Source organism: Schistocerca gregaria, chromosome 8 (assembly GCF_023897955.1).
Source record: "Schistocerca gregaria isolate iqSchGreg1 chromosome 8, iqSchGreg1.2, whole genome shotgun sequence".
Classification (NCBI taxonomy): Eukaryota; Metazoa; Arthropoda; class Insecta; order Orthoptera; family Acrididae; genus Schistocerca; species Schistocerca gregaria.
This window is the reverse complement of record NC_064927.1, coordinates 495167355-495192459: the sequence shown is the minus strand read 5'-3', so window position 1 is coordinate 495192459 and position 25105 is coordinate 495167355. Positions and strand designations below refer to the sequence as shown.

The following is a 25105-nucleotide window of genomic DNA, read 5'->3' as shown; positions in this document are numbered from 1 at the left end:
ACCAAGGCAGAGTGCCTGGCTGACTTAACCCAACTGACGTATACTGCAATGTATACAATGTGACTTGAGCCTTTCGAGTCAAATTTAAACAGGTGATAATGGGTCCACATCCAATTATATTGAGATAGGGAACCAGTGGTCAGAAATACATATTTATTGTGTTATTATTATTTAATTGGATAGATAAAAAATCTACTCACCAAGTGGCAGAAGAACGCACACATAAAAGACTGTTGTGATTGGCAATTTCCGAAGCCAGTGGCTCCTTCTTCAGGCAGAAGGGTTGAAGGGTGAAGGAAAAGGACTGTAGAGGTCTAGAAAAAGGAGTAGATTTTGGGAAAGTCACCCAGAACCATGGGTCAGGGGAGACTTACCATACGGGATAAGAAGGAAAGACTGATTGTGGGAATGCATCGGACAAGATTCTACATCGGCATGACTATCACCAAATTATCAATTAGGACGAATGGGCACGGGCAGAGGGTATATACTGGCAACTCGCAATATCCTGTTGCAGAACATGCTCTACAACATGACATTCATGACCCTGGCACCTGTTTCACGCACACGCACCATTGGGATTCTTCCCCCAGGTACCAGTTTCTCAGAACTCCACAGGTGAGAACTCTGCAACATGTTCTTGGTTCTCGCCACCCACATGGCCTTAATTTATGTTAATTTATTTCTTGAGTCTCAGCTTTTCTTCACTGTAACTGCTCTTTGCTTCACTCTGTTCTAGTTTTCTACATCTTTCATTGTCTTTCCCGTCTATCTTTCACCGCCCCCTCCCACTTCTGTTACATACAGTGCACTTGGCTTACTTACTCTTATTAACCCGTGCACAATTTTTTAGTAGTACTCTCTGTTTGCTTATTACCCTGTTTTCCATCTTTAAGCAGTTCTGAGTGACTTTCCCAAAATCTACCCCTTTTCCTAGACCTCTCCAGTCTTTTTACTTCATCCTCCTGCCATCCTCTTCAACCCTTCTGCTTGAAGAAGGAGCCACTGGCTCCAAAAGCTTGCCAATCACAACAGTCTTTTATGTGTGAGTTCTGCCACCGCTTGATGAGTAGATTGTTTTAGCTATCCAATTAAATAATTTCATCAATAATTGATTTTTTTGTTGCTTTATTGTGTTATGGATATACACAATGTACACCACATAACAGCTACGTAGCTCCTAATAACTGTTCAAACTGATGACCGCTAGTCTCAATGTATGCTTGGCAATGGTGCATCAAGTTCTGCTACACTGTCTGAATGATCTCTTTTGCTTGTTGTACCAGGGGACAGGCAGCTCGGACCCTAACAAACACGTCTTCATCAGTTTCTGTGGGGTTTCATACAGCAACGTCTTGACGTAACCCCAGAGAAAAAACACCCAAATGTGTAAGATCCAGTGATCGTGCTGGCCATCCCCTTCCAATCCAACAATTTGAGGATATGTGTTGTTCAGATGCTTGCAGACATTAGCATCAAAGTACGCTGGTGTACCATCATGATGAAAACACATCTTTTCACAGACAGCAAGAGGTACAGTCGCCAAGAACTGTAACGGCACATCCTGCAGGGCCATCAGGTGACATGCACCAGTCAAGCAGGGAGGCAACAAATCAGATTCTATTAGGTGATCTTGGACAGTGCCTGCCCATACATTGACAGAGAATTGTTGCCTGTGGCCATCAATGTGTGCGACACGGGGCTGTCCTAATGCCAGACATGGAGGTCTTATCCACAAACAATACAAACTGTACCAAGTTCGGCACTACAGCACTGCAGCGGATAATCCACTGACAGAAGTGAACGCAGGGCTCAAAATTTGTTGGTCCAAGTGCTTGCACACATTCTTTATGAAAGGGGTGTAGTACCTTTTCCACCAGTACACTCCACACACTGCATCCTTCGAAGCGCATGTTTTGCAGGCAAGGTGATGGGTACTTGTTGCTGGGTGGTCAGACACACGGTCAAAAACAAGTCTCCTCAACGTCTAGGCCAGCTGCCTGTGGATGAATGACACTGTCTCTCAAAAGCTGGTATTCACATAACATCTTCCAATTAGGATGGGGTGTTGGGAAAGTGTTATCTATACATTCATGTTGCTATACAGATACACTCCATCCCATCACACAATTCATTAAATGCACATCTGCCTGCTGTCGTAACGAGTTGTGTTCTGTCTTTGACTATGGACCTTGCACTGTACACAGTAACACATCTCATCATTGACACATGACAAGCTGTCTCATACAATGTACAACTGACACCAGAGATAGTGGTGTGTATGTGGCCATCGTATGACTTGTTGTGTACAGTACGTCTGTTTGATGGTCAGTACTGCCTGTTCCAGTGTACAACAGACACCCTACATCTCTACAAGAGTGCAGCAGAACTGCATGCTCCATTTCAATACACGCACTGGGACTGGGAGTTGTCACTTTATACAATTACTATTAACCACATTGTTCTTGTATGGCATGCACTGTATATGTCCATAATTTAATAAGCATAACTGATTGTGGACCCACTGTCAACTGTTTCAGTTTGCCCCAAAAGAATTGAAACATCCTGCACAAGACCCATTCAAAAAACAACAACTTTTCGAAATAACATATTTATTCAGCTACAGATTTTCAGTACACATCTCCTTCAAAGTACTCCCCATCTCATTTCACACACTTGTCCTAATGGTGTTTTCATTTTATTGTGATTCTTTTGAATGTCCATGAAAAATCCACTTTGAGTCTTAGTCCAAGTACAAAATTTCAACTGTCACTTCAGATGTACATTAATATGGCTATTGCTGTTACAACATGGACTCCTGTAAACCTTTGCCTTTTTGTACTGGTTCATTTCAGACTTTTAGGATCATGAGTGATTTGTCCAATACATCTCCTTTCTCCCCAATATCTCTTCATTCTCTCACTCCTCTTGGTTTTCTCTTCTTATTATGTTAATTCTAATAGTGGTGTCAGTCCTGCTGTTCCCAAGTTTGCCACAGGAAGGAAGAGGTGGTGTGATAAAACCTCACAACAAATCTGGGTTTGTCATGCTCTGGACAAAAGTAAACAGTAAGAGCTCCTTGTCTAGGGTAACAAATGACAGGGAAAAAAAACAATGTTGTGATGGTTGAAGGAAGTGAAAATCTCAATTGCAAAGATGGTGGAGAAATGCCCTTCATTGTAAACATGAACGTAATTCAGAAACATCTGTTACCCTGGAGAATCTGTGCTTTGGTACTATGCAGGTGATGGCAGAATCAAATCTGTGCTATCTGTACTCCATTGGTGCACCTGAAAAAAGTGTCACTTCTCTAAGTTGACAGTCACCTGTATGGATCCAGCAGGGTTCACTACCCCAGTTTTATCCTCATTGCTGCCACTGTGGTAACTCAAGATATGCAAAATCATCCAATCATCCACCACTCTTCATTTGGTGTATTCCCACAGTGGAAAAACCTCTGTTTTGCCCATAGGAGGCAGAACCAGTTCATAGTGAGAATTTCTATTGTGGTATGAGCTGAGGGTGGCGAGCCGAAAATTAAGGTAACTGATTGTGAAGCGCACAAAAGACACAAAGTCTGGGTCCTCGCACAAATGTTCAGAGGTTAAGACATATCTGGATGGAATTGTTCCACATGCTATAATACCACCTACTAAATAATTTTGTTTACTTTCGTTTTTTCCACTATGTACTTAATGCATTACACATAATTTCTGAATTCTTATCATGCAATATGTCACTAAACTTTATTATTCACAGGATAGTTACTGATATTATTATACCAATATATATTTAGTTTACTTGCAAGTGTTTTAAGGAAATATTTATAATCTTAGTGCCTTGTAAGACTTTCTGAAATTTTATATTTCAAACATAACAACATGGAAAGAAACGATTCCTTCTCACCACACAGAGGAGGCACTGAGTTGCAGACAGGCACAATGAAAAAGAATTCCAGAAATATTTCAGCTTTTGGACAAAGTTGTTCTTCTGAAGCAGAAAAAACACACATATTCACGCACAAGCACAATTCACTCACACTTGGCAAGTGTCTCCAGGTGCCAGGGTTGAACTATGTGTGAGTTGTGCTTGTGTAAGTTTCCTACTGCTGAAGTGAGACTTCTGAAAGCTGAAATAATCGTAAGCATTCTTTTTCATTATCCCTTCCTACAACTCAGCACTTACTCAATGTTGTGTGTAGCAAATACATCCTTTCAATATTGTTATTCTATCCTGAACTATCCATTTTTTTATATTTTGTTATTCATATTACCTACAAATTAATGTATTCCAAAATGTTCAAATCATAAAATGCAATCCTGTCAAAATTTTACTGTTATACTTTTCTAGCCATGATTTTTCTGATTCCAAAAATGTAGGCTACCCAAATTATAAAACATCACTATCAAGAAAATTGTTGGCGAGCTTTGGAATTGCACATTATAATTTCTACAACACACAACAGTACCTGTCTTTTGCCATTTTCGAATTATACAGCTTATAGTTAATAAAAATAAATTCATTGCCTAATCTGTTTTCATATTTTTTACGATTTCTGGTGTGCTTTAAGCTAATAGCTAAAATGTAATAGTTCTGTATTTTCCCATTTTAACATTCCTGTACTATGTGCATCTCAATATTTATTTGATACTTTGACATAATGTGAAATATCTGTCAAGGCAGCAGTAAACTGATAACATTCTCATATAATAAATCTTCACATGTGGCTAAATAGCTTAGAATTACATCTAAATGATTGTTTGAGAAACAGCAGCAAATCATCTATTACAATTGTCCTCTGCATTTTCATTGCTATAGAATACACTATTTCACCTAGTCATTGTCATTTCTTTTCCCCTCTATCCAGCATCAGGCTGGGTTAGGGCATTTATGATACTTCTCCAATTTCCCCGGCATTTCCAAAATTGTCCTTCTATAACTGTTTTGTTACAGTCCATATTTCTTCTTCTTATACTGGTCTTAATTGAGCCAATTCATCTTACTGTGTGTCTCCCTCTTGCTCTCATATTTGGCCTCCATCATTCACTTTTATATTCTTCCACTTTCCATTCTCTTTATACGTCCAAACCATTTTAACCTATTCTTCTCAATTCTGTTGATCAGCTTTTGTACTCCAATTTTGTTCCCAACATTGTCATTTCTCAGTCTGTCCCTCTTCATTTTCCCTAACATTTTTCTTAAGAATTTAATTTTACTGGCTTAAATTCTGCTCTCTTCCCTCTTTATTATTGGCCAGGTCTCTGATGTGTATATGTTAATATGGGTGTGAACTATGTCTTTTACAGCACTTCCTTCCCCAGACTAAGCCCTGCTCTGTTTCACACACTGGTACATTGTATTGCTCTGTTGTACCCTTTTGCTAAGTTCTGCCTCTGTTCTTGCAGTCTCCATTATTACATTTCCTTGATATTTAAAGTTATTCACAATTTCAATAGCCTGTTCTTAAATATTAATTTATCCCTTACCTTCTCTGTCTCCCATGGTTGCCACCATACTCTTGTTTTTCTCCACACTGTGTTTCATTCCACATTTCTTGATTTTTCATTTAAAATGTCTAGTTGTTCTTGCACCTCCTTACTGTCACTTGCCCACAACACAATGTCACTAGCAGATTGATCACCTTTATAAATAATAATGGTGACACAATACTTTCTTATCTCAACCCTGTAATATTCCTAAGCAAATCAGTTCTTTCAACTTGGTCTGGATACAGCTGAGCTGTTATGATACATTGCTTAAATAATTTCAAGGTGTTTGCTTTCCAATTTCCTCCTCCTTTTATCTGGGGACACTATTGTATGCCTTCGTTAAGTCAGGAAATGTCACCACCAGATCTTTTCCATGCTCTCAAATGCTCTTTCAACTGTCCCATAATAAATATTGAGTTAACTGTTGATCTCCCTTGCCAAAATCCGTAATACTCATCTTCTAACTGATCTTCGATGCTTCAATAGTTACAACATACTTTTCTGTCTCTCTTCTTGAAAAATGGAATTATTATTCCCGTTCCTCATTCTTCAGGAACACATTTTTGAGTACATCTGCATCTTAGCAACCTGCATAATCTCTGTATCCTAGTAGGTCCAGCTGCCTTTACACCTCCACACTTATTTCACCTGTCCCAAGCACCTTTCCTGTTTTCATTTTCTACGTGCTAGTTCTACTTCTAACACAGTAACATATTTCTCTTCTTCCATGACCAGGTCCCCTCACTGTACTTATATTACCTTTCCATTACTGTTAATTACATTTAGTAGTTTGTCAAAGTACTCTTTCCATCTTTTCCTTACCTTCCCTGATCGTATTATTAGTTTTTCAATGTCCCCTTTCGCAGTTTTGTGAACGTGCTTTCCTTCCTCTCACTTCTCGTACTTCCATACAGCATCCTTTTACCCCACATTAAAATACTTTTCCAATTCTCATTTGAATTCCTCCAAATTTTTCCCTCTTTTCTTCTACTAACACCTTCTTTTTACTTTCCTGGTATTTCTTATTAATTTCTTCCTTTTCCACATATGACATTCATTCTTTTCTTCTATTGTTTCCTGCACCTGCTCATTCCACAATGGTGTCTTCTTGTCCACTGCCCTTCCAGACATTGTGTCACAAGTGTTCTCTGTAGAAATTACAAATGCCTCTTTGAATTTATTCCATTACAAACTAGTGCATAGCAATAGCATTAAGGCATGTAAACCTTTCACTGTTATTTACAAAAATTTCATAAAATTTCAAACCAGTCAAAAAAAGAACATTTATCGTAAAATGAGTGTATTCTCTGTTGTGAGTTGGACAGAAAAGCTAATTTTTGTGTGACAAAAGAACAGCTCTCTTCTTGATTTAAAACAAAAGCAGATACCAAGGGGAGAAAATAGCCTGAAGGTAACAGGGACAAAGACAGGTTTCCAGGAAAATAGAGTATGAAATTGCTGTAGTGATCAAATAATAATAAGCACATACATGAAATACATGGAAAAACTACACACACCTCTATACACTATGAGTAATTTGTTGAGTAGGTAAGTGTTAGATTATAAGTATACAATGTCATTATCTTTTTCCTCCATATAATTTGATTTCCTCTGAGGCATTCCAGTGCATGTCTGATAAATGCTTAACTGCTTCATGATTTGGATTCCACATTCAACTACATACCCCCTACCAGTCGACTGGCAAACGAGATATCAAGATCGACAAGTGCATTGACAAAGTATGCACAGGAGAATACCTTGGTCTTCAGACCAGCTTTCTGGTCAGTAATGTTTTTATAACCATAAAGTTCACATATTCTCACAGTTCTCTTAATGTTGTAATAACAGTTCATATTGAGTATGCTGTTTTCATCGTTTCTTATTTATTTCCAAGCTACTTTCTGAACAAGTCTTTCATTTTGTTCTTTCTTTTCATCAATTTTTCTCATGTTATGCTGCTACAAATGTAAGAATACCGACATAAATGAATAAAGAAAGGAAAGGAAGAAAAGGATCTGTGTTTGACTGATCATCATTTAATGAATCATAGTGCTAATACTTATAGAAAGGCAGCTGCACATACTTCTGAAGTTTTCGCCGTGCTCCAGGTATAGTGTCTGCAGAATCTTTCAGGATAAATTTCCTTATTCCTAGCATATATTGTTTGACATATTGGTCCCAATCTAGCTCAGAAATGTCCACATCAAATAATGCTTTGTCCTGGGCGTCTTCCATTAATGCCATCAAATTATCACTATGAAATTTCCACTCGTGCAGGGCAAAAAATTCACCAGTCTTAGCAGCCATTTGAAATCGCTTCGAAATCTTCATCATACTGGAAAATACAAGAATCAAATCATTATATCTAAATTAATTTTATCAAATTATCCACAAAAATAACTAACTAAAGAGCTAATAAAATTATATTCTATGCAGACGGACTGAAGCGGTGAGTGAAAATTTGTACCAAGGTCAGGAATCGAACTTGGGTCTCCTGCTTGTTAGGTAGGTGCATTAGTCACTGAGCCACCTCAGTGGTGGACACACTTCATGGATTACCCTGGCATGCTTCCCTTCTCAAACCAGATTTTCACTGTCATCCCAGTCTGCTTTAAATTCCACTGTATGAGACCAGTAAAGTCTCTTCATTTGTATAAGTACCTGCACCTGGGGTTGAGGCTGGATACCCCAAATACATTTGATGCTGAGGTGCTATTCCAGAACATGGAGAGCCTCGGCAATTCTGTTGTTGTGTAAGGGAGAATTTAAAGTAGAGTGGGACAGCAGTGAAATATGTGTCGAAGAGGGAGGCATACAACGGTAATCCGTGCAGTGCAGTTGAACCAACCATTGTGCCAACATGGCTCAGTGGCCAATGCACCTACCTAGTATGCTGGAGACTTGAGTTCAATTCCTGGCCTTGACACAAATTTTCACTTGCTGTTTCAGTCTGTGTACACAAAACCATATCTGCATGAGACCAGCAAAGTCTCTGAAACTGTATCATTTCATTTGTAAAACAGTGCTCACTGCATTAAATATTTTTAGTCTTTTCTCACTAGTTACTTTGATATCATTTGTAATCCTCAGCCTATTACATACGACATTCACAAAAAGTGTATTAACTAACAATTGATTCATTAACAACCAAAAACAAGAAAGAAATTGAAGACATTTATTTGCAGAATTTTCAGCTACAATTGTGAAGGGCGGACCATGGAAAAGCAAGAAAAGGAAAAAAATTAAAAGCAACAGAGATGTGGATGTGAATAATCACAAAAACATCCTGGACTGTATGACAATTCAAAGAACATATTTTAGAAAGATTTAAAGAGAAAAGGACAGCCTTTAAGTTGATATATAGAAGACAAATTAAATTAATTAAGACACGTAATTCAACATAACATTTTCATAAAGAAAAGTCTTACAAGGAAAACTGATGGGGAAAAGCAGACATCTGCATTACAGAGTGTTATCTGTTGAATGAACTGCAGCAGCAACAGCCAAATATTTGACGATGAAATCAGTCAAAGATGTGTGAGAAAACTGATCACATAACATAGTGAAACACTGAATAGAGTACATATAGTTCTTTAATAGATGAGCCACAATTAATTCCATATAAAATACTGCAAGAAGCAGTAGGGCATACTGTGGTGGCATACACGATTAAAATTTGCTAAACGTGGTTAATTTGTTCAAGGAGCTCTATTATTTTTGGTGCACTTCTTAGTACATTAAATATGGATAGAAACTTTAGTTACCTCTTAAAACTTTGTGTCAGACCAGGGTGTAAATCAAATTTACTTTTGCAAATACTTTTCGTACAAATGGCTCATTTTACAATAGGTCATAAACTGACTCAAAGTTTCAGTCTGCTACCTTTATAATCTCCTGTAGCGCCAAACAGAGGTTTATTCATAAATTTATTTTTAATAAATTTATACTATGTTTGTTAATCATCCCAGAGATGGACCAGGTTGGAGATATGTGTTTGGTAAAACTTCTTGTCCTGCTGTGTGAATATGCCCACAACTGCCTTCTGCACAGGCCTTTTTTTAAGAGACCAAAGGTGTGATAATCACATGGGGAGAGGTAGGGACTATATGATGGGTGCTCAAGTATCTCCCATTTCAGTTGTCGTAAATTCCGTGTCACAACATTTGTGCTATGGTGGCATGTGTTATCACGAAGTACCAGCGCCCCTTGTTGCAGTTTTCCTGGTTTTTGACAGATGTGCTGCCCATGCACACCCTTCATTCTCTGATCGATGTCTACTGTTGTTTGTCCTTCAGCAGCCAGGAAGAGAATAACAGCACGCTGGTCTCGTTTGGATGCATTTGGTAATAACATCGCCACAGTTCCTGTTTCCGCATTTACTGCATACACATTGGAAAAACATGACTACCACACTAATCCCTCACCTACATGTCAATGCTATGTTGTATGCTACATTGTATATACACTGCAGCAATGGCCTCAAATGGAAACTTTTTGATCACTCCATACATATAAAAAGCAACAGAATGAAATCAGGTACAAATATGAAAAATAAAGCAGTTTTTATGGCATATTCTTACATTGGTTTGGCTCCTTGTAGTCGCAGAACCATGTCGACAACAAAGGCAGGCACAATATGGAAAAGTGCCTCACATATCTTGTGCATCAGCCTGTTTGTTCTGAAGGTAAATCCAGGGTACCACATAACGTGTCTTGTAGGTGATGTGCAGGCGTGTTTCTGTGTCAGCCTTCCAAACTCAGCCCACTGGACAGGGTTCCTCATTCCTGATGTGCAGTTGTAGACTCTGACTGTGTTGGGTCTGTTAACATGGTGAACTGTCAGAACAATAGCTTTCTTAAGGTTTAGCATTTTGACGTTGCAAAACTATATGAGCTGCAGCTGCATCTTACATAGCTTTCCGTATACCAATTTATATTAATGTAACAATGGTAACTTGTTTCGACTCAGTTTCAACTCTTACACTATTTTTAAAAGCATATGTCTCCTAATTAAAAATCTGATTCCACCTTTACTGGAGTTCTGTTAAATCCAAATGTAATTCAGTGATTTATTGGTACTACAGAACAGAAGAAAACAACATTTTTAAATTAAATAATATAAGGAAAGCTTGTAAATAAATGTGAAATTTGTCGCCAAACAGCAGGTAATTATAAAGAAAAAAACATTTGTCTTTTTCTCTTTCACTTATTCTTGATTAAATATTACGGATCCACAGCACAAGAGTATCGCTAGGATGTAGAACATGTTACACTCAGTATTACTCTGCCAATTTATTTTTCTCAATATTAATCCATAGATCAATGATTTTTTTTAAAAATAGAAATTACTATTCAGCAATTTTCATTCTCAGAGAGCAAATTCATCTGCCTGCTTGATACATATCCATCATGGAATAACATATGTTAACAGCTGTGTTGAGGACTACATTTTTGTCAGCAGTTTCATTACTAAATTCAGTACAGGAAATAACTGTTTCCCTGTGTGTAGTACATTTTTCCTCCTGGTTGCTTTATTGTATTTTGTTCGAATGTTGTTTTCCTTGCATCTGCTACACCAGTATTCCACCAAACCTTCCCACAAATGATCCCCTGTGCTATTTTTATTTCTCATGATTTGTCTGAACATTATTTCAGTATCATCCATTATTTGTCTTTCTTTCCAAACCTCATACTGCGGATCTTTGTTTATGTTGGCAAGGTGATCCTGCAACGATGTCCATGTATAAATGCATGTATATGCTACTATTCTCTCTTCTTTAGATACTGAAAACTAAACAGATAATGACTTCTTCACTCAGCTCTACTAAACAGTGATAAATAAAGTTATAGTAACACCTTTTACCTACTTCCTCAAACATTTTGCTGTGTTATTCATAACTTCTGGACCTGTTAAGTAACTTATTTATGATCTGAAATTTTTCTGTTTATTTTGCAAAAGTTTTATTCACAATTTGTGATTCTTACTATGGTACTCATAAGTTAACATTTCTCGGAGTACCTGTATGTCGCTGTGTGCCAAGCAACAGCGATCAACGTGTTGACAACGAAGTCGACAGGTATCAGGTCCATGATAAGTGTCTGGTCACATATGATGCTGCGAATGGTGCCGCGTCCTATCTCCATCATGATTCCTGTGATGCCACAGACATTGTCAACCCATCCAGGGAAAGGTTCACGCCAAGCTGCTGTAACTGTTAGGACAATGTAGATCATTATTATTTATACTCCTGATTGGCATTTTTGGTACTTATAGTGAACATTTTTTTTACTGCAAAATTTGACTGTAGGAATTATAATCAAAAAATTCATTCCATTGAAACACTGTGTTTGTGACACATGTGTTAATTGTGCATAAAAGACATACATTTTGTTATAAACTACCTATTTAGCTACAAATTTGGGCTGTAGAACTACCACTATTTAAATACCAGTTCAATTTAATTACAAACATTTCAAAAAATGCTGTTCGTCATTTGTTACCAAATCTGATTTTTGTTCACTTCATAGGAAAAAGAACACTTTAATACATTAAAAAATTTTGCAGGTTTGCTTACCAACAACTATATTAACCAAATGAAATGAGCAAATTGGATAAAACAATATTGTAGGAACTTGTGTCAAATAGTGAGTGGTAGTAAACGTCATTAAAATAAACTGTTATGGGCTTATAAATAACTTCCCTTACATTATAGTACATTTTATGTACATATCATTGTGTAACATTGTCATAACTTCATTTTGGGGTGAGTTCCCTCCTTGAAACTCCTTCGTGTCCTCCGAAATTGAGTTCATTTGGGACCACAGTCCACTTTAGACTTTTTTTTCCTTTTTACTATCCTGAATTCATGATTAATTAGAAATAATGTTTAAATAAACTAGTATAATAAGAAGTGTGTTCAGTTCTCCAAATATTAGATATTAATATAGATGTATGACGTACACTCCTCTATTTCCACAATGTGGAGAGGTTGATGCTCTCCACTCTTTAAAATATGTTTGTTTCATAAACAATCGCCCAATTTTATCCAAAAATTTCTTCCTTATTAATGTGGTATTTCAGTGTCATTTCAGTTTCTCGTATCATTCTACTCACAAGCAAATGAAGTTCCCTTCTATTTAATGCTGTGAGGACAAAACAACTGAAAGTTGAAAGTACTTTTCTATAAAAGTTACCATAACAATACTGCAAAACTCTGCAATTATTGTTATCCATCAATTGTTATGACCTCCACTGAAACAAACATTAAGCCTGAGTTTCAGACAGCAATTTCTTTTCACTCACTCGCTCATTGATTCACACTTTGTGTTCCTTAGATGTAGCTTTGAGAAGTATACGAAAAATAAGTTATAATTAGTGCTAATCTATGCGCATTGGTAAGTATGAGAATTATTTCTGATTATTTTTCACAGAGAGACGCAGAAGTGAGGCAAATAGACACATTAAAAAATTGAGTTAGCTCACAAATTTTTATTCTAGCAGGGCATATAATCATAATTTCCCCAAGGACAGACAACTGTGTCTGAAAGTTGTACAATCAGAAAACCATGAATTTTGAATATCATTTACATCAGTTGAAATTTTGAAACAGATCTTAGTATTCTGAGCACAATATGTGATATAGAGTCGATACTGTTTATAGCAACACCACTTTTAATGATGTAGTAGCTGTAACAGCGAAAGCTAACGGTTCATCTAAATTGTTTCCATCTAAATCGGTTAGTACAACATCACATAAATGATATCATACCATATAAAACATATTTATTGCTATTTTGCAGAAATATATCAGCTTTAACATCCAATGTTTATTTTTGTTTCATACATATTTGGGGACTACCAACAACTATGTAACATCAATACTTTCAGCATTTCGCGGCCCTGTCAGCAACTGTATAAATATTAAATTCAAAATTAACAGCCTCAGTTGCAGAGTTACCTAGATTTACCTAGGTTTCAATTGGGATAACCCAACCTTCTTCAGAATTACACTAACTAACGTTTGTCCATAATGGACATTGTCAAACTAAAAATACACCAAGTGTCATCATATTTCAAAAACTTAACTGAAGCTGCCTCAGCCCCACTTCCCAACCGCGATGCGGCAGCCACGAGTGTTGTACTGGAACTAGAGTACTGGAGTACTAGAGTACTGGAACTGGAACTAGAGTTCCAGTACAACACTCGTGGCTGCCGCATCGCGGTCGGGAAGTGGGGCTGAGGCAGCTTCAGTTACGTTTTTAAAATATGACGACACTTGGTGTATTTGTATTTTTAGTTTGACAATGTCCATTATGGACAAACGTTAGTTAGTGTAATTCTGAAGAAGGTTGGGTTATCCCAATTGAAACCTAGGTAAATCTAGGTAACTCCGCAACTGAGGCTGTTAATTTTGAATTTAACTATGTAACACTTATTTTCAAACTCTTGTTTTCTGTACATTGTTGGTTTCATATCAGTATGTGTATTAAACAGTTAATGACAGATGTTGCAAAAAAAAGAGTAAAGCATTTAATATTGAAGAAAAGTCACAGATAATATCATGATTAGAAAATGGAGGGAACAAATGTCAGCATCACGAATGAATTGAGTCTCACATACAACAATGCCTACAATTTTGAAGGACAGAGAGAAAATACAGTACCTTTTTGAACACAATTCTTTAAAAGTTAAGTGGGTGAGATCATCGAAGTACAATTATACTGAAGAAGCTTTACTTACACTGTTAGTGGCAAAGGTCAAATAATATGCCAATCAATGGACCTATACTGCACACAAAAATCAATGAATCTGTGCACCTATGGGCAATTCCAATCTTCAATTGTTCTTCATCTAGGACCCTGACAACACAACAGACAAGTGGCTATCTAAGAAGTAGCCGGTTACAAGCCAGATTATATATTCATTGCATGGAACTTAGTTTGTTTTACAACATGAACCCCAGATAAGACACTGAAATTTAAAGGTGAACAATGTTTTCGTGTGAAAATACCTAACAGGAGAATCACAGTTATGGTTGCAGCAAATATCACAGTATCTTGTAAAGAAGAGCTTCCGGTGACTGGAAATCCAAGAAAACGTAGAGGTTTTAAAAATAGTCACTCCTTACCTACAGTTTTTGAAACAATGCAAAACCTTGGATTGACATCTGACATTTCTGAAAAGTGGCTACGTAGCTCAGACTGGCAGCTGAAACCAAAGAAATGAAAAATTGTTCTCCTTGTTGATAACTGCCCCACATACCCAATAGCTGACAATGTGCAATGCATAAAGCTTGTGTTTTTATCCCCAAATGTCACTTATGTTCAATAACACAAGGACTACAGAGTTATAAAACTCTAAAACTGGTGTACAGAAAACGGCCTGTGATGACCAATTTACAAAAACAACAATCTCACCGTGTTCATCCCAGCAAGTGAAGAAGAAATTGTAGCCGTCATCCACAGCAAACATGTGACTGACATACAAGAAAATGAGCAAGAACAACAGTTTGTTGTGCCATCACTTAATAAAGATCTCAGTGCAATGAAAATTTTACAAAAATTTCTTATTTTCAGAAAACTTTTTAATACAAATGATGATAATGAAACATTAAAATTAATGTGTCATCAAATGCATATGTACATGTCAAACACAAAAAGTAAACAGAGGTAACTGATTACTTTAAATAACAGAATATCTTGTAGTATGTGTTACTGTATTGCATTTTGAAGTTAATGCAACTGGCTAAAAAACTAAACAAACGTCTTCCCTGTGGTTATAGGAAACTAGAAAATTAAGTTCGAAAAAGTTTCTCTTTTCTTTCTCCAAACTACAGAACTGCAATAACCGTGTATTCATTAGCAATGCTTTGTGGTTATATGTGCTGGATATTTTCAATGTGTTAGGTATGGCACATCACATCTGTATAGAATACTGTCTTTTCATTTTGGTACTGTTGGTTAATTTTTGAAATACAGTAACTGGAATGAAGTTGTGTCGCAGATGCAATCATTTGCCCTGCTCTAGAGGAAGCCTCTCAGCATGCAAGATCTGTGCATCCACAGCAGGTGGGTTTACTGGTAGTTGGGAGCTCCCGTGTCAGGTACATAGTAACATCACTTACGAGATATGGCTGCCAAGGAGGGGAAGAAATCCAGTGTGCACTTTTGTGTGCACACCGAGAGGCTTCACTCTGCACGTGGAGCAAGTGCTTCCAGATGCCATGTAGACCACAGGGTGCAGCCAGCTGCTGGTGGTGGCTCACGTTTGCACTAACAATGTGTGTCGCTTTGGATCATATGAGGTTCTCTCTGGTTTCAGGTGACTAGGTGAAGTATAATTGTCTCTCAATTAGGAAAATTGTGAGGTCATCCACGTGAATGCAAAAAGAAATCTGTTAAATTCTGATTACAGAATAAATCACACAAATCTAAAGGCTGTCAGTCCGACTTAAAACCTATGAATTGCAACTAGGAACAACTTAAGTTGAAATGATTACACAGTTAATGTTGTGGGGAAGGCAAACCAAAAACTATATTTTATTGTTAGAACACTTAGAAGATGCAACAGATCTGTTAAAGAGACTGCCTACACCTTATTTGTTCATCCTCTGATGGAGTATTGTTGCACTAATGGGATCCCCACCAGATAGAACTGATGGAAAATATTGAAAAAGTTCAAAGAAGGGCAGTGTGATAAACCAGTTGGGATGCCAATCATTAAGACAGACGTGTATCTCGTTGCAGCCAGATGTGTCACCAACTTTCTCCTCTTACTGTGAAAAAATTTTATTGTCACCTGCCTACTTAGAAGAAGTGATCACCATAACAAAATACGAGAAATCAGGGCTCGTACAGAAAGATTTAAATGTTCATTTTTCCCACACACTGTTAGAGACTGGAATGGGAATGACGACTTAATTATTGGATAGTATGGAAAATTAACAGGCTAGTAGAAACACTATCCCCTTCAGCTTGAATGAAACACGGAATGTCTCTCATGTCAGGAGTGCAGAATGCAGGACGAAGACTGCTCAAAGGAACAATTCAAGCTCTCTGGACAGAATACTCACCTCCCCTTTGAAAGAGCACACTGGTTCACGTCAGAGCTCTGTACTCGGTGTAGAACTGGTACCAGGCGGTCACGTGACCCCCCACCACCAGCGAGGCAGTCACTCAAATGTGGATGTGCCAGTCAGTTCTACGGATCAAGTGCAGTAAGGCGGGTTGACACGGAGATGTGACACAATAACAGGGAAGAGCTGTCTTGTTTCGATGTGCCCACAACCACATCACAATTTAAGTTGCCCGATTTCTTGACATATCAACACAGGATACACACTTGTACGACTAATGCTGTACCATTCACAACAATATAACATTGTGTAAGAACAGTGGTTGCAAAAATATCATAACAGAGGGATCAGAGATGAGCGGCACACCTTACTGATGACACTCAGGTCTGACAGCAGCAGCTGCACTTTCACCTCAAGCACTTTCCACGTGAACTGGGAGGGGAACTGAATGAAACAAACATTTGTAACTGTGTGCCTCGTAAAGAGGCCCCTGCTCACGGCAGCGTGTCTTCAGTGGGTCTGACAACACAGAAAACTGGGGAACAGCTCATTGGAGGCATGTATTTTGGTCTAATGAGCCACAATTTTGCCTCTTTTTCAGAAAATTCGAGGCACTGAGTGCATCGATGGCTCTATGAGGGGTTTAATCCACAGTGTGAGGAGGGTGCAGCTCTAGTCAGAGGGAGTCCCGTGAAGTTCTGGGGCCAGTTTTTGGGCCGTGCCTCGAGTGCACTCATTTAAATTATCGTGAACATCAATCACGATGTTTTTCAAACATTTTCAGTGACCAAACGCTGCCCACTTTACTACATCTTTGTATGAGCACAGTGAAAAACAACCATTCACAATGACGACTGTATACATTCCTGGTTGATGAAAAATTCAGGCATCTTAACACACCTCGACTGGTACACTTAATGTCACAGAAAATGTCTGAAATTATTCGAAATAGCAGGTGAGACTTAGCAACCAACACCCTTACAATTTGGTGTTTCAATGGGATTTAATCACCAATCAGTGGCTTCAGTTGGATATGGATTTATGGCTACAGTCAAACATTTTTTAAATGACTTTTCCCAAAAAAATAACTACATTTCATTCAACTCAAAAACAAACAAGTGGAGTAAAAAAGGGATACGGACATCATGTCAAAGTAAAAGGTGACTGTACAAGTACTCCAAGCAAAATATTAATACTGACTTCATTACATATTTCAAAAGCTGCAAAAGAATACTAACATGAGTTATTTCAAAAGCAAAAAAACTAGAAAATAACAAAATATTGTGTAATTCCAAGAATAAAACTAAAACAACCTTGCAAACTGTAAGAAAAGAAATGGGCACCAGGCCAGTTAATCACAGTAATGTTGAGATGATTATGAACAAAAATAAACTAACTGACCCCAAACATGTGGCTAGTGCCTTCAATCATTATTGCTCTAATTCAGCAAAGCAGTTAATAAATACACACCTTGACAAACAACCAGCCAGTCACTCAGATCAAAAATTCATCCAAACACACTATTCATGTATCCAGCAACACCTGAGGAACAGTCAAGAGCCCTAAAAGAACTACTTAATAAAAATTCAGTGGGTGTTGATGAGATACCAGATGCTATTATCAAAGTCAACACAACATTTATTGTGAAACCACTAACAGACATAGTAAATTCATCTTTTGAGTGTGGTGTGTTTCCAAATAATCTAAAAACTGCAAAAGTAACACCTTTGCATTAGAACGGTGCAAAAAGTGATATTGTTAATTATAGGCCGTTTCAGTATTGTCAGGCTTCAGCAAAATTATGGAAACAATATTCCTTAGAAGATTAACAGTTTTCTTAAATAAAGAGTGGCTGATAAGTGACTCCCAACATGGGTTCAGAGCTGGAAAGTCAACTCACACAGCAAATTTTGTTTTCTTAAATTAAGTATTAAAAGCAGTAGATGATAAGCAACATGTATCTGAGATATTTCTGGATCTAGGTAAGGCCTTCGATGTTACTGATCATGACATTCTCTAGCATAAATTTAATTATGGAATTAGAGGCCTGTCTGAAAGGTGGCTTCAGTCGTACCTCCGTTATCGTCGGCAGATTACAGAAATAAAACACAAAAAATTTCTAGTTTTTTACAGTCATGAGGAGAAACTCAAGTATGGAGTCCAACAAGGGTCAGTTCTGTGATCTGTCCTATTTCTGCTGTATATAAATGACTTGGCTAGTAAAATACATGATGGAAGCACTGTACTCTTTGCAGATGACACTAATATTTTAAAATCACAGAATGAGGAAAATCTGCAGAAGGCTGCAATATCAGTTATGCATTCCTTAATGCACTGGTTCAGGACCAATAGCTCATCATAAATTATGAAAAAACTGAGGCAGTTTACTTCCACGCCAGACACTGTGGCCGAGTGATTGTAGGCACTTAAGTCCGGAATCGCGCGACTGCTACGGTCGCAAGTTCAAATCCTGCCTTGGGCATGGATGTGTGTGATGTCCTTAGGTTGGTTAGGCTTAAGTAGTTCTAAGTTCTAGGGGACATATGACCTCAGATGTTAAGTCCCATAGTGCTCAGCCATTTGAACCATTTTTTTAACTTCCACACCACACAAAACCTCCATCCTGCAAATCCTGTTTTAAGTATCGAAAGAAAAAATGTGTCGAAGGCCAGTCAAACAAAATTTCTAGGCATTCATATTGATGAAGACCTGAAGTGGGAGATGCACCTAAATAATTTAAATAAGAGACTGAGTTCACCAGCATATGCTGTTAGTATCCTCACCTAGAATACAAGCTGCTCATCAGTGCTGACAATGTACCACTGTAGTATGCAGTTGCTACTTATGTACAGAATAATTTTTTATGAGAATTCCACAAATTCTACAAAAGCATTGAAAATTCAGAAAAAGATTATGAGGGTGATAAAAAAAGCTAAATGCAAGGATTCCTGTAGACCTGTTTTTAAAACTCTCAAAATACTGCCACTGCCTTGCTTGTATATATACAATATACTAATTTTCACAAAAGGGAGCATCTTAAAAAAGGAAAATATCTTGGACACAACTATGATACACACACATATGAAACTAGTCAAAAGATGAATCCACACATGACCACAGTAAATACAAACTTAGGCAACAGAGGAGTGTATCATACTGGAGCTATGTTATATAACCATTTGCCTTCTTACCTAAAATGCATACCAACATTAAATGCATTTAAAATAAAGTTAAAACAGTTTTTGCTTGACCACTGCTTCTATTCTTTGTCTGAATATATGGAGCATCATAATAAATAAATCTCATTTACCAAATTTTAATAATGATCAATTCATAATATAGTTTATGTTGTGCTTATGATGTGATCTCATTTAACAACTGCTATTATCACATGAAGAAGCAATGTAATAAACCAACCTTCATTATTATGCATTTTGATTCTGTCAACAATGTAGTCAAAATGACTACTGTATTGTGAATTAACTAGGTTTACCACTGTTCTATATCACATGTACAAAGAATGTACTAAAATGATTCTTGGACAAATGAACATCAACAAAACACACACACCTCATGACAGACTCTAATTCACAGGTCACTGTTCGTTTGTATGTGTGCAGTCATTATAGAGGAACATTGACCATTCATCATAGTATTTATTTAAAGCATAATACTACTTAAATGATGCCATCAATGATTCCAGAAGTCACAAACTACGCGTATTTTGTGCAGCAGGGCAATTTGATGTGACTTACCAAACAATAGCGCTGGCAGGTCGATAGACACACAAACAAACACTAACATACACACAAAATTCGAGCTTTCACAACCGGCGGTTGCTTCGTCAGGAAAGAGGGAAGGAGAGGGAAAGATGAAAGGATGTGGGTTTTAAGGGAGAGGGTAAGGAGTCATTCCAATCCCGGGAGTGGAAAGACTTACCCTAGGGGGAAAAAAGGATAGGTATACACTCGCACACACACATATCCATCCACACATACACAGACACAAGCAGAATTACATTTTTCCTTTACTCATTTCATCGTATTACAAAAGCCTCAATTTGATTGCACATTACTTCCTACAAACATGTACCACATTTGAAGATGACTGTCTCCATAATATGCATATATATATTTTTTTTTCATGGGGTGTGTACACCTGTCAACTTGCTTACCAGTGATTTTTTGCATCCCAAACCATACCAAAGCAGTGTGGCAGAGAATCTACCAAAACACATTCATTCTTTCTTTGATTCAATTCTGTGACAATTAGAAGTTCTTAATGCAATTCATTTCGATGGAGGAAAATGATTTAGTCCATGCCATATTTTTCACCGATTCTGAGCACCACATTTGAAAATTTCAAAAATGTAGCAATAAATCAAATTATAATCACTGGAACATGAAGAGGGACACCAAGACCAGCGTCCCCAACCAAAGGATGAATCACTTCTATCACTGCCAACAGTCCTCAGTCCATGAAAAATATCAGGGAGCTTGGGTGTTTAACACGAGACACTGAAAGATGATTTGGTGTTCAAGAAATTTATGCCCTCCTTCTCCCAGTGTTCTCAGCTTAATACTCATAATGAAACACCTTGCCACTGCCAGAATTTGTACCAGCCATATCTGGATGGAATTCCACTACATCTGGGATTATGAAATAATTGGCTGATCTGCTAGTCAGTGCCATATAGTTCACATGGTTCTAGGTCAGGGGAATGAGGTGCACGGTGTAACACTACAACGCTGTACTTTGCTAGAAACCTCTTAACAGACAATGAGGTAACCCTTCCAGTGCATGGATTGGCATTTAGTGGCTCGATCAGATGTGAAAAATCAAGAATCGTCACCATGTTATCACTCTTTCCAAGAAATCAGTATAATTTTCAATGGTATTAAAAGTGTGAGCACAAACATCTTCACAAGCTTCTTCTTCCTCAATTGTGAGAATTTTTACCCCCAGTTTTGCACATACTTTTCTCATGTTAAATTGGTTATGCAAAATTTATCTCATGGGGTCTTTATCAAGTCTTTATCAATTCCTATAGTTTCAGCAATTGAAAACTCAACCAATCGTCGGATCAAATCATATTGCCTGCTTTTTTGATATTCCCACCGGTTTTTGATGTTGAAGAGTTTCCAGGGTGTGAGTCATCTCTAACATCTTTTTGGCCATCTTGAAAATGCTTGAACTACTCAAACACTTGCATACATGATAAAAAGTCTACACAATACATTTCTTTTAGTAACAGATAGATTTCAGTAGCAGTTTTTTTTCCAAGTTTCATGTGAATCTCTGTGATAATTTTTTGCTCTGTTATTATACTCGTCATTTTTCTGGCAACACGAAATAACATCTCTGAAACAAATGAAGGCTATGGCCACACTGATTTGTCTTTAGATATCTTCACAGCTATTAGTTGTTCATCTTTGGTGCATGCATACTTACCCTGTGACAGCATCAGTCCTGTTATTTTATGTCCACACATCGTGAACTTCTGATCAGTTTTATTAGATTATCAGATAATCCTTTTCTAATCACAATTTCCCATGGCATCAGTCTAACCAGGCTGTAAATGCCTTTTCAAAATCATTGAAGGTGATGCAAGTTTCCAAACTGAATTTCCTTCTTTTCTCAATCATATGTTTCACTATGAAAATGACATTTGCTGTAGAGCAGTCCCATCTAAATCCCACCTGTTCCTCGCTAATGATATTGTCTGGTATGCCCCTGAGCCTATTGTTGATTATTCTGGACTATATTTTACAGGCACTGTTCGACAAACTACTGCCTCTATACTTTTCACGTTTGCTCTCATCGCCTTACTCATAAATAGGCATTATTTCACTTTTAGCCTGTTCCCTGGTATTCTTCCTTGTCTCCAGCACATATTCAGCAAATGCATGAGGCTGACATGTAAGGGGCTTCCACCATATTTCCCGCACTCTGTGTTAATCCCATATATTCCTGGTGTTTTTCTGTTTCTTAAATCTTTGACCTTGTCCATAAGGGCTTTGAGCATGCCCATAACCTCCTCAAGAGAGATGTTGTCTAACACCCGAGGTTCATCTACATATATCTCTTTTTTCTGATATTTATGCCAACAATTTCCATACTAGGGGTGCCAAGATAATTCATCAATCAGAGTTAGTTAGCTAGTTAGTTAGTTACATGTTCTATAAATCATCTGAACAATTCTTTTATCAAAATAATGTGTCAGTTTACAGGATATGTAAACATAAACAGTGTTAACATTAGTGAACACATTTTTTTGTCCTACTCATGTAACTACATTCAGATACAATTTTTTAACCCCGTATTTTTGGCTCTAAACCTTATACTACATAAAATTAGGTTCATAACTGTACATTATATGTTAGATTTGTAAATTCAGGGTGTACATAAAGTCCAGGAACACTTTCAATTATTCATTGCACAAGAACCAAACATTGTACAGATATCAAACATATGACATTTTGAAGAGAAACCCTGAAAGTTTCTTTTTTTCTTTTTTTTCCCCATGTATACCAAGACAGCGAAGATTCGTAATTTGCCGATAGTCAGCGCTAGTTGCAAACACGTTGACTTCAGGTGTGGAGCGAGCTTTTTGTGTGTTGGAGTTCAACAAAAACAAGTGTGCTTCAGCTATTCAACAGATGTTTAGAACCAAGTATGGTTAGAAGCCACCAACAAGGAAGGCCATTTACCACTGGCACAACAAATTCGTTATAACGGGTTGCTTGTGCCCAGCAAAGAGACGGGTTGCTTGTGCCCAGCAAAGAGAGGCATACATCCCAGTGCGAGTGAAGTCAATGTGGAGCGCATACGAGAGAATGCAAATAAATCAGTGCGTAGTGCATCCGGTGAACTAGAAATGCCTCAAATGCAATCGGACTCTCCATTCATATTTCAGCAGGATGGGGGCTCCATCCCATTTTCATCATGAAGTTAGTGGGTACCTAAACAAGGAACTGCCACATCACTGGATCGGCTGTGCTACAGAAGGGGACATCTGTTTCATGAAATGGCCTCCCTGATCACCAGATCTCACTCTGTGTGACTTTATTCTGTGGGGACACATTAAAGATCTGGTGTATGTACTGCCTCTACCACTTGATGTAGCAAAGCTCTAGGAGAGAATACGGGAAACGACTTCCAGAGTTGACGATGATGTGGTGGGACGAGTGTGGCAAGAATTCAATTACCGTATTGATGCCTGCCAAGTGACTCGTGGTTCGATCTCAAAATGCAATATGTATGACATCTGTACAATGTTTAGTTTTTGTGAAATAAATAATTGAAAGTTTTCCCGGACTTTATGTACACCCTGTACACTATTTCAGTAATTAGAAATTATGTGTTTTATATTTCAGAAAGGAAATTTCAGACAATTAAGTAATTATCTTTCTTAATATTTGCTACTAAGCTTATACTGTAATAGTAAACAAGAGGCATCAGACTGAAGACCGCATCAACCTCGAAATACACGGAAGTGAACACAGGTGAGCAGGGTCGGCAACTCTCGCGTATACACACCGATGGACGGCCGGACGATGGCTGCAGGTATCTCGCCCGCCTGCTCTGCGACGACCCACTCGGCCATGGCCTTGGTCAGCGTGTAGGTGTTGGGGTGGCGGCCCTGCAGGTACTGCGACACGACGTCGAGTGCGTCGTCGCTGAGCGCGTCGCAGCACTGGATGACGCGCGCCGGGTCCGCCGGCGGCCGATACACCACCTCGCGCACCTCCCGCCGGTCCGCATTTGAGTATGCCGTCGACACGTGCACGAATGCCTGCAGCACGCGTGACACGCTTACACTCGAGGCACACAATTCACACTGTCATACAGGTCCATTTTATCCTCTGTTCTTTCCTCGTGACACAATACTCGACAAAAAATAAGGATACTGTGCTCAGGAGTAGTATCTTAAGAAAATTACTGTACTCATTATTACAGTATTGAAATGAAAGTGTCTGTACTTGTCTTTGCTAAAAGGATTAAGAGTAGATCCTATCTCAGCTTGAGAGAAAAAAAAGTGAAGCAGCTAAAGAAATGGTCAGAGGGCACTTTAATTTCTTATACATTATAACGATATGTTTACGTAATGTGTATACATAATCATACAGTTATAAATGTCCCCTTTCGTAGTCGCTAATTATAACTATATGTTTACTTTTGTGCTGCTATAATCAGCGGTGGAAATATATTTGCGAACGCCGACCGTGTGCGGCTGTTTCTTGTTGGATCGTCTGATCAGTCGGAAGTTGCATTGCAGAGGAGAGTAAATGCCTATTCAAAATAGAATTATTTTTGAATAGCTCAACATGAATTTCCTAAGGGACCGTAGTTTATCATGCATTTACCAGTAAAATATGGCGCAGAGAAAATATTTCGCCGCATGCAACTTCCGTCCGATTTCGACGAAAGAATTCGTGACTGTGAGCTCTCTATGTGGCAGAAACATAAAGAAAATTAAATAATTTAATGAAGGAGTGAGACACAGATTCTATAGTTCCATTTAACTCTGAATTTATGGCA

General features: G+C 37.9%; 1 protein-coding gene across 8 annotated transcripts in view; it reads right to left on the bottom strand.

The window, feature by feature from the left end:
• Window positions 1-25105, bottom strand: part of LOC126285457 (putative fatty acyl-CoA reductase CG5065) — a 375357-nt gene that overhangs the window by 5098 nt on the left and 345154 nt on the right. For all 8 annotated transcript variants that reach the window (XM_049984862.1, XM_049984865.1, XM_049984866.1 and 5 more), the window contains 4 exons: window positions 24104-24359; window positions 11509-11701; window positions 10070-10309; window positions 7573-7824 (listed from right to left, as the gene is read on the bottom strand). In XM_049984862.1, the coding sequence (XP_049840819.1) occupies window positions 7573-7824; window positions 10070-10309; window positions 11509-11701; window positions 24104-24359 (941 nt within the window). The remainder of the gene's footprint in view (window positions 1-7572; window positions 7825-10069; window positions 10310-11508; window positions 11702-24103; window positions 24360-25105) is intronic.